Below are 11,394 nucleotides of genomic sequence, written 5' to 3' on the forward strand. Positions count from 1 at the left end.
ATCAAATACACAAGAATTGTGTACGGCTGCGTTCACATGTTCAGTGTTTTTCTTGATCTGTCGTTGTGGTCCGCTAGCTACCTCCATGATCCGTGCAAAACCGATGTCTCATCTGTGTACGTCCATGAAAAACACGGCTCTCATTCATTTCTATGGGGAACCTGTACCATGCTTCCGTTCCAAGTAATGACATGTCCTATTTTTAAACGGAACAGATTGGAGATCCGTGAAAACACTGAACATGTAAAAAGTCCAAAACAAAGCAATGGACTATACATCTGTCCGTGCACACGGACAACCTGACGGGACGTGTGAATGCAGCCTAAGAATAAAGGTTAGAAAGTTCCCTTTATTTTCAGTACATAATATATATATATATATATATATATATATATATATATATATATATACACACATATACTATAGGGACATAATTATAGGCAGTAGTGTCAGACTCAGCCCCCCCAGCTGTTACAAAACTACAACTCCCATCCTGCTTTGGCTGTTGAGGCATGACGGGAGTTGTAGTTTTGGAACATCTGGAGGGGCTGAGTTTGACACCTGTACTGTAAAATATAAATAAAATATGCTTTGTGTCACCAAATATCAGGATATTATAATAGTTCAGACTGTTACGCATGCAGCAATACCAACTGGGGTTTATTTTTTTTTATATTATAAATCTGAAAAGGTTTTTATTACTTTTAGGGTATAAACCCACACACCGTATACGCAGCATATTTACTGCTGCGATACGCAGCAAATACGCAGCAGATTAGATCTAAATAACTGAACACAGTATCAAATCTGCACCATCATATCTGCTGCGTATTTGTTGTGTATCTGCTGCTCCATACCCCACTGCCGATCTCTGTATCGGGCCCCTGACTTCTTTGAATAGAGCTTTGGGTTCGGCGCGTGACCCCTGGCTCTATTCATTCCTATGCAAGCGAATACTTTACCTGGCCGCACTCCGTCTGCTTCTTCAGCTCCCAGGTCACGGACAACCCGCTCAGCCAATCAGTGGCTGCGGCAGGAGAGCGCACTGATTGGCTGAGCGGGCAGTCCATGACCCAGGAGCTGGAGAGGTAATGTACTAGCCCGGCAGCTACTGTGTTACTGAGGCTGTGGCTACATTCTTGCAGCGGGAGAATGAAGACGCATAGGCAATGACAGGACAGAGTATCCCAGAAGATTTTGCTGCAAACTCTGTACGTGTGAACGTTTTTTTGTTTTTTTTTTTTACTTTATTTAGTCCACTACTATTAAGTTAAATTAACCACAAGTACAATACTTCTGGAACATTGCTCAGTGGATCTGTCCGAATGTTCAGGTTCAGTAATGTTATCAGATAAGGAATATTCAGCGTTTGATTCCCCGCAGCTGGAGAAGTTGGATGCAGCCTTAGGGCTGTCAGGAAAACATGGATATAGCGTATGGCCTATGGCTGTATCCATGTTTTCCAGCTGCATCCAACTTCTTCAGCTGCAGGGAATCAAACGCAAATTGCCGAACCTGAACATTTGGACAGATCTGCTCAACACTATTCTGGAAGCTTTCATGTGGCAGACTGCGCCCCCAGCTATTGATTCAGATGCCACAGTTCTATTGACCACAGCATCTAGGAAGAATTGCTATTATAATGTTAATAAAGGACTGCTCCACTCTGTGCCCTGTTCATGCTCCCTGTCTTCTCCTGCCCTCTGCTTCCTCCCTGGTCCCATGCGCTGCAGCTTCAGAGGGGCCTGTTTCAGCTGGCATCCAATCACTGGCCACGGTGGTCCAGGCCAGAGATTGGCTGAGCGACCTGTCAGCTCAGAAGGGCCACTCTGAAGCTGCAGTGTGCAGGATTAAGGAGGAAGCAAAGCGCAGGCGAAGACTTGGAGCATGGACAGGTGTTGTAAACTGTTTGGGCAAGGGCTACTCGGACATCACTAACGATGTATGTGCAGCCCTTGATAAAACGATTATCAGGCCATGTGATAGGCCCAAAAAACGAGCGCCAATCTAGCAGATTGGCACTCATTTATAGTATTGACTGGGGCGCGCTAACAGTGTCAGCAGTCTGAAACCTAAATTGCAGTTGACAGATTCACTTTAAAGTGACACTGTCCCCCCTTTGTGCATTCTGACTTCTGTTCACAGATGTAAAGGGTAAATTTAGCAGTTTTTATACCTTATTTTATATCATACGTCATGATGCTTGTTCAAGTAAAAAGTAATATTTTATCAACTGCAGATTATGTTAAGTGAATGGGGCTTCAGTTAGCCCCGCCCACAGCGCCACCATTGCCGTGAAGCCCCACCCACTTAGCACAATCTGCAGTTGATAAAATATCACTTTTTACTTGAACAAGCACCATGGCGTATGATATAAAATAAGGTATGAAAACTGCTAAATTTACCCATTACACCTGTGTAGAGAAGTCGGAATGCACAAAGGGGGGGGGGGGGGGACGAAAGTGTCACCTTAAGCTCTAGAAAACACCAGTGGGTGTGGGATCAAAATGGTCACTGAATTGTTTAAAGGGGTATGGTTTCTAAAATGGGGTGACTTACAAGGGGGTCTCCACTGTACTGGTACCCCAGGGTTTGTGCATGTGCGACATGATGCCCCAAAAACCAATCCAGGAAAACTGTACTAAAAGTGTTTCTCATTCCCATCGGAGCCCTGCTGTGTGCCCAAACAGCAGTATATGGTCACATATAGGGTGTCACCGTACTCAGGAGAAAGTGTAACACATTTGTGGGTTCTTATTCTCCTGGGTTTGGGGTTGCTATTGGAAATGTTTTCTCCAAGCAGGCTTTGATGTGTCTTTGTACTTAAGCATGTACATACTAACATACGTCCCCCCCCCCATACAAAATGAGCATGTATACCATAAAAAGCCTTATAAAATAGACAAAACATAAGACAGAGGGCTAAATTATAAGTTTCTGTTTTATTTTTTGACTTCTAGTCTAAAACTGTCGATAATAATCTATTGCACAGTATAATTTCTTCTTCTTCTGTAACAGTAACATTCACCATCAGGGCTCCGGTTGCCAATTACAGTACATAGTTTTGGCACTAGTCAAAAAAATACACAGTTAAATAAATATAAAAATGTCATTTATGGAAGCTAACGTGAACATTTTTTAGGCCTATCATGATGATATCCATGATAAAATCGCAAAAGAAAAAAAACCCTGCTTTTGGAATAAACTAATGTCAGTGGATGAATGGCAATGCGAGAAAAATCAGGTTTTTTCTAACACATCTATATAAAGTTCAGTCTGGAGATGTTCCTGCAGACTACGCCATGAGCATTGAAAACCACCCTATAGCAAACAGAAAAAGGCATCTTTGATAGCAGACAGGCATGGTTCATTCACTGACACACTGGTTTCGGTTCTCTGTAACACTTCTTCTTCTTGTCCGCTTCTTTGCCGCTTCCTAAGAGGCCAGGCCTAGTAAGAAACCTCCGACAAACCCCCCAGACACTACAATGTTCTGCTTGATAAAATCTTGTGACTACAAGAGAAAGATAAAATACATTTAATAAAATCTTTTTACAAAGCCAATAAAGAAAACTATACAAATAACTAAGGGTCCTATTACACCGGGTGATTATCTACCCAATCAGGCAGAGTTCAGCAGATATCGTCCCATAGAATAAAGACAATGATCAGCTGAGGAGCCAATCATTGGCTGATCGTTGTCTTGCAGCTAGCGGCTGCCGACCATGCGTAGCTCTATGGAATGAGGTGCACGGTATATAGAAAATATTAAAGTTATACTTACCTGTCCAGGCTCCACCAGTGTCCTGCTGCCTTTTCTCTGTGTTCTCCGCCAACTGCAGCTAAAGCTTCTGCAGCCATCTCTGAAATAACAGGCTGCTCCGCCAATCAATGGCTGCAGTGTTGTCCAGTCTCAGTCAGTAATTGGCTGAGCAGCCTGTCACTTCAGAGATCGCTTCAGAAGGGCTGTGTCAACATCGATAACAAATATTACACACACAATAATTATATATATATATTATATATATATATATATATATATATATATATATATATATATATATATATATCCCTTGCTGCACAGTCTTCGAGCCATGTATGGGATCAGTAAGGATGCACCGATGATCAGTAATTGCTTACAGCAAATGTCAGGCCGTCTAATATGGTCCTAAAAGTAACTCACATTGATAGAACTGTACTGAACAAGTAATCACAAGAGACTTGTGAAACGCTGTTTATGCACCTGCGTTGTCTGCTCTACAGCATCCCAGTGTACAAGTAAATGTAATGATAGTGCCATCATCTATACTGTATGACGTTACCACGGATAGGCCATAGCAGCACACAGAGACACTGTCACATGGCATCATTATAATATGGCTATATACTATGTTGCCAAGTTTTACTAAGCTGCAACCCTTATGGGAGTTTCACATACCCACCGTGAGCAATTATTGCTCTGACATTGTATCATGTATCATGATGTGAACATGGGCCGTCTGTCATCATGTTAACTTGTAACAAGAGAAGCCCAGAGCGATGGTGTAAAAATAGCCGTGCCCTTACATTGGGTCAGTTTTCAAAGGGCAGCCCTTAGGACAGATGACAAGGATAGAGGAGTCAATAGGCATGTTACTTTCCTGTGGCTTCAGAATCTCTCCCCCAAACACAAAAAAGGCAATAAACAACATACACTACTCCAGTCAGTTGCATTCATGTAAACCATATTGGCGGTACTGTACTGACACAGTCACGTGGCTGTGTCAGTACAGGATCATGAAATATTTAAACTGATCCGGCATCATAATGAGACATGATGCCGGGAGGTTCGATAATCAGTTCCATTGAACATTGTCCGTAGTTATGGACTGTATACAGAATTTGTAAATGTAGCCTCAGTAAGTCCAACCCTTCTGAAAGCCACCGAAAAGGGTTTTCTCTTGAAGGACACTCATTCCCTCTCTGCAAGAAAGGTGCTGAATGTCTGACTGATGGGAGCCAACAGGGTCAGACGTGCACCATCACGCTCTACTAAACTCTACAAGACAGAAAAAGAGTACTGCGATTGGCTCTCTTCATCCGTCCCATAAAGTTCAATGGGCAGCAGGAGGCATGTCTAATGGTACGTTTACACAAAGAGATTTATCTGACAGATTTTTGAAGCCAAAGCCAGGAACAGACTATAAACAGGGAACAGGTCATAAAGGAAAGATTGAGATGACTCCTCTTTTCAAATCCATTCCTGGCTTTGGCTTTCAAAATTTGTCAGATAAATCTCTTTGTGTAAATGCACCATTAAAGTCCATTTACACAGAAAGATTATCTGCCAAAGATTTGAAGCTAAAGCCAGAAATGGATTTGAAAAGAGCAGAAATATCAGTCTTTCCTTTATAACCTGATCTCTGTTTATAGTCTGTTTCTGGCTTTGGCAGATAATCTTTCCATGTAAATGGACCCTTAGTCATTCTATTTAACCTATGTTTGTGGTCGGCGGTGGTCCCAGTGAGCGGACTCATCATCCCCTATCCTGCAGGTGAGTGTTCTCTGAGGAAAAACCTCTATTATATTTTCCCTTTAGGAACAAATACACAACAGTCTATGGGGAACACAAACATTTCCTTACCTCCTCAATTAGATTGTTTATTTCTGATGAGGATTTATTTGCCTGTTTCTTTATCTTCCTTTTTGCCTTGTTTACATCCTTTTCGACTCGCTTCCAGTCTATTTGTATATAACCCCCATGGCTCGCAATCTAAAAGAGGGAAAACATGAACGAATGTAAGAATCAGTAGGAATCTCCCTTCCACCATAGAAAACCCCTAAAGATGCCCATACAAACTGCTGTGTCATGTATGTGAGTGTTATCACAGTCCCCCAATGGGAAATGTAAAGCAAGGTATGATGGATTTCAACACGACCAATCTTTTATTCCCCCAAGAAACAATTTGCTCATCAACTGTGCAGCCGAGTATGCAATGTACTTGGAGGAAAGGGGGTGGTTAAGATACTCATTTTGTGCAGTTATTGATACATTTTATTTAGCCAAATGGATAAAGGGAGGAAGTTATAAGTGACAAGCCTGGAGTAAAGGTAAATTTCCAATGGATGTGCTAGCAAAATGAGCTTGGATATGTCACAAAAATGCGGATCCACAATTACAGACGATTTTGAGATGTGCTCTCCGCAAATTTTGCCCTTTCCCATAAACTTCTATTGGAGTGGTCGCACCCCAATTGTGGACCGTATTACAACCGGTCCTATTTTTGTGCGTCACAGATTGCGGATCCACAAATTGACAGGTTGTATGAATAGCACCATAGAAATCAATGGGTTGCAAAGGACTATTTTCTACTCAGCAAATACTGATGAAAAATACTGACGTGTGAATAAGGCCTTATATAGTAAAGGAGGACACATGAACTTGTTGCTGAGCAAAAAAATAAATAAATAAAAGCATGCATTTTCTGGGCGCTCAGACACAGCATGCATTAGTATATTACCTGTAGCAGAAGAAAGCCGCCACCAACTGCAGTTGCTGCAAGTTTTCCAACTTTTTGAAACAAAAACCCTGCACACCTAAAAATAAGAAAGCACAAACATTCAATGAGCCTACTAAGAACAAATAAAGCAAACTGGTGTAACCCAAGCAACCAATCATAGCTCAGCTTTCATTTTACCAGAGCTTAAGGCTAAGCTGTGACTGGTCGCCGTTGATTGTTACTTGACACTAGCTTCTCTCTTACACACTATGATAAATTGGGGCATACTGTACATAGATAAATGAAAGGTAGGTTTACCAATTGGATCCGGTCAAAGCCTCTTTGGACTGGTTGTATAAACCAATGTCCGCCAGATTAGGTGCGTTTTTTGCATGTTTTGGTCTGTGAGTATATGAACTTGGCTATGTATAATAAATGTGTCACCACGACTCTGGCGCGGTTAGAACCAAAATCCTGGCACAGGGGGCACAGAAAATATTCTCATCAGTAAGCAAAGCATCCTGGGAAAGACTATGGCTATTTTCAGTGAGCAAAGCATCCTGGGAAGTACTAAGAGTGCCATTACATAAGCAGATGGGGCCCGATAACTGTAAACGTTTACTGGACCTATTACACGGCCCGATAATCGTTTAACAAGGGCTGCATGGACATATAGTTACCGATGTCCTTGCAGCCCTTGCTTTAAACTGTATACATTACCTATCCAGGCTGCAGGGCTCCTCTTGCGCTCTGCTTCTCCCCGGGTCCCACGCTCCAGCTTCAGAGCCGCCTGTCTCAGCTGACAGGCCGCTCAGCCAATCACTGGGCGCAGCGGTCCCGGCTTGTGATTGGCTGAGCGGCCTGTCAGCTGAGAGTGTGCGAGACCTGGGGAGAAGCAGAGCACATGAGCAGCCCTGGACCATGGATAGGTAATGTATACAGTTTGGAAATAGTCAGCTGCCGTCCGCGCTCCACTATTACATGTAGCGATGCGCAGTCGGTGCCCGACAATTATAGGTCCAAACCTATATTGTTTATTACACGGAGCAATAATTGGCCAGATAGGGCCGATTATCGTTCCATGTAATAGTACCCTTAGAATCAGGCTGTGTTTACATCACAAATTGCTGGCATGTTGCAAGTATATGTTAGCTACCTGTTAAAATGGGATGCTGAGGTATACATGCATGTACAGTCACAGGCACCATTGACTTCAATAGGCAGAATTGTAAGCAGCAAGTGACTACATCTGCGTCTCTTTTGAGTGACTTGGAACCTAAATTATTGTTTGCTGCAATGTAGGGTCTGAGCCCAAACAGGTATAGGCTAGGAAAAGAGATGAGAGCAACTCAAGCATGCTGGAGTCCAATCATTTGGCAGCTCTAGGGAGTCCCAGAGTTACAGGAAACAGCTGTAGGACATATCCATGTTTTCCAGGGCTCCTTAGAGCTGCATCCAACTTCTTCAGCCATAAGTAATGAAGTGCCAAAAAATCCACGAGTATTCTTGAGTTGCGATCATCTCTAGTCAACGTTCCGGTCTGTTTCCCAACCTATGCTGGTTGTAACTAGCTGACTGTATTCAGCCCTTTAAGGTCAATGGAGACGATGTCTGTACACTTCAGCACTGTATTTTTAGGGGATGCCCACGTACGTGTACAATGTGTCTACAAATTGTGTTGTGAATGCACCCTGATGTATTACCAGTCATTACCACTGCAGACACTATTACCTACACAACACCATAACCTGAAGTAGTAGTACACTACTACATAAATGCACATTAGGTCTGCTCCTGCATTTCACCATTATTACCAATGAATGTGAAGGAAAATATAAAATCTTTTAGAATAAGAACTAGTAAGTGCCACAGAAGATGCCTCTTACCAGCCTGTCACACCACCCATGACAATCTGTGTTGCTACCGAATACTTTTCTGTTAAGGGTCCAGAATTCCGGCCAAAGACTCGACTCCACCAATGGTGACGTCTCGCATATTCTGTGATGTCCAATACTTCATAGGATTCGTCGTCACTGCTGGGATCTTTCATAGCAAAACAAAACAGAACACATTCATTTTAATGCTGCTCTTCTCCCTTAAAGCGAATGCACCATCAGGTACATGGCTGCTTTTTTTAAAAAATTTTTTACCTTAATAAACCGGCGCGGGGATGCCAGTGGTGGAGTGCTTTTTTTTCCCCTGAAACGCCGCCCAGTTCCCAAGCACTGTCCTGGAGCACTGGGGGCAAGCCTGCCAACCCCCAGGTGTGGCCAAACCCCCGCCCTTCTGTAACGCAGCTCCAGGCCGATGTTCATGAAATGACCAGCGTTTCAGAAAAAGGATTGCACCACTGGCATCCTCCGCACTGGAGCTGATCGCCTAAGGTAGAAAAAAATAAAAGCAGCAATGTAAACTAAACTTGAAACTTAAACTAACTTGAAACAAGTCATAGATCACGAAGGGGGGGGGGGGGGGGGGGGGGGGAGATCACAGGCCCATGATCAAGCTAAATGCGAAATGTGCATTGGGGAGGAGAAGGATCCACATGGTCACCAGATACCAGATATAACTTATGAGTTTAACAGAATATTTTTTGTTTCTTAATAAAGAATATTTTGTTTAATAAAGTGGTGTATACATTTTTTGGAGAGCTATCTATTGTGTAGGAGATATACAGCGTGTATATAGGCAACGAGTGAAAAATCATTTGTGTTTCACTGAACGCAGATTTTAATGTGACCCTAAATTCATCACTAATCGTTTGGTTTCTAACAATCATAATTACAATTGTAACGATTACAATTGCAATGACTATTGTTCTGTGAGTTAGGATGGGTTCACACTGCGTTTTTGCAATCCATTTAACACACATGTTTTATGGAAAAAAACTCATGCAATTGTGTGTCATCCATTTGGATCTGTTTTTCCATTATGGAAAAAAAAAAAAAAAAAAAAAAAAAAAAAGGATCAAAACGGATGCTTTTTTTTTTTTAACGGACACAAAAGTAGTGTTGACTACGTTTTTCTGACCGGTAAAATTTACCAATCAAAAACAGATACATTGAAGGAATTGCAAAAAAGCAGTGGGAACCAAGCCTTAGGGTGAACAATTTCACATCATTTCCAAAAGAGCTAGTTTGCGATCGCTTAGAAAGAAAAAAAAAAAAAAAACAGGACACAGACTGTAAACAGAGAACAGGTCATAAAGGAAAGACTGAGATTTCTCCTCTTTTGAAATCCATTCCTGGCTTTGGCTTCAAAAATCTGTCAGATAAATCTGTGTGTGTAAAGGCAGCCTAAGTTAGCAGGAAACGGAGATGAAATAACAGCAATGCATGGATCAGACAGGACCTGACACCACCAAGGTAATCAGCTGTGTGTGACATACTGGAGGACTCCAGAGCCACTGCGGGACCACAGGGCCTCCAGGATAGCAGGGCGCCCCTTAATCTTTTATTGAGAACTGGCACAGACAACAGGGGGCATGGTCTGTCACTGGCTGCTGCCCCGGGGAGACACACAGCTAAAATTATATATATATATATATATATATATATATATATATATATATATATATATATTAAACGCACATATAAATACACAGCTAAGACAAATATAAATATATATATATGCACACATAACATGCATACACATACACACACAGCTAAGACTGAGATTGGATACAATACACACATATACACAGCTAGGAGGTGATGGCTGGTTACTCTTTACCCCCTGCTCCCCATAAGCCGAGCACAGTCATCACCTCTGCCCCCCGATACCTACAAGACATCGCGTACCCGCAGCCATGAGTTACCGGACACTACAGGACACATCCCCGCCATCCCCTCAGCCCTCCTCTACCATATAACCCACTCGTCTCCCACCTCTCCGGGCAGCCATGATTGCTCTTGATATTTTGGTTGGTGACGTAACCACGTCACGTACACTTCCTTGCTCCGTTACGTCACACTGACCTACTTCCGCATTAGAGCCCGCCCCTTGTCCTCCACCAGGGACATGCGCAGAAGGACGCGTGTGACGCAGCTCGGAATTAGGACGTCAACGCGAGAGGGAAGCGGAGACTATTGTTTAGTTTGCTGATATGTGGGGAGGAGTTTAATGGGGACAATAGAAAACCTCTCAGTACGTGGCAGCTTATCCTGACGGACATTGGGTTATTCTTATTCAGACTCTGTTCACACTGACATTATGGCGGTATTGTGCCAGAGCTCTTGTATCACCATCCTGTACTAAGTCAGTCACCCATAGACCTATAATGGGGTGAGAGGCGCAGCATGCAATGTGGTTCCTGCCCTCACAACAAGGCAGAGCCCGGTGATGCACTGCCCAGTCCTGTTGTATATGTGGATGATACATCGTAGGATCCAGCACAGGCGTTGGCAGCGGTGCTAGAGGCGTGTCCTAAACCATTGACGGTCAGCTACATATCTGCGGCGGAGGTGGTGCTAGAATAAGGCGTGTCCTAAACCGTCATCAATGGAAACCACCCTAATAGCCAGAGATCGGCGGTGGTGGTACTAGAAGCGTGTCCTAAACCATTGCCGATCACCAATGGAAACCGCCCTAATAGCTATAGATCGGCGGTGGTGGTACTAGAAGCGTGTCCTAAACCATTGCCGATCACCAATGGAAACCACCCTAATAGCTATAGATCGGCGGTGGTGGTACTAGAAGCGTCCTAAACCATTGCCGATCACCAATGGAAACCACCCTAGTAGCTACATATCGGTGGTGGTGCTAGAATAAGGCGTGTCCTAAACCATTGCCGATCACCAATGGAAACCACCCTAGTAGCTACATATTGGTGGTGGTGCTAGAGGCGTGTCCTAAACCATTGCCTATCACCAATGGAAACCGCCCTAGTAGCTACATATCGGCGGTGGTGCTAGAA

At 43.2% G+C, this 11,394-nt stretch overlaps 1 protein-coding gene across 1 annotated transcript; it reads right to left on the reverse strand.

Annotated features, from left to right (window-relative positions):
• Positions 1-2,923: 2,923 nt before the first annotated feature.
• Positions 2,924-10,475, reverse strand: FUNDC1 (FUN14 domain containing 1). Its single transcript, XM_069944719.1, has 5 exons — positions 10,367-10,475; positions 8,366-8,522; positions 6,501-6,576; positions 5,624-5,752; positions 2,924-3,514 (listed from the first exon to the last, which is right to left on the reverse strand). Exons 1-5 carry the CDS (start codon positions 10,380-10,382, stop codon positions 3,437-3,439), a joined length of 456 nt encoding a protein of 151 aa, XP_069800820.1. The 5' UTR covers positions 10,383-10,475; the 3' UTR covers positions 2,924-3,436.
• Positions 10,476-11,394: the final 919 nt, after the last annotated feature.

Source organism: Dendropsophus ebraccatus, chromosome 11 (assembly GCF_027789765.1).
Source record: "Dendropsophus ebraccatus isolate aDenEbr1 chromosome 11, aDenEbr1.pat, whole genome shotgun sequence".
NCBI lineage: Eukaryota > Metazoa > Chordata > Amphibia > Anura > Hylidae > Dendropsophus > Dendropsophus ebraccatus.

What these genes read in the sequence shown, in the direction of transcription:
- FUNDC1 (XM_069944719.1), bottom strand. An exon ending in ATGGGTGGTGTGACAGGCTG is followed by an intron (nt 6,577 to 8,365) that starts GTAAGAGGCATC and finishes TCTTATTTTTAG; the next exon opens with GTGTGCAGGGTTTTTGTTTC. An exon ending in TAAACAATCTAATTGAGGAG is followed by an intron (nt 3,515 to 5,623) that starts GTAAGGAAATGT and finishes TTTCTCTTGTAG; the next exon opens with TCACAAGATTTTATCAAGCA.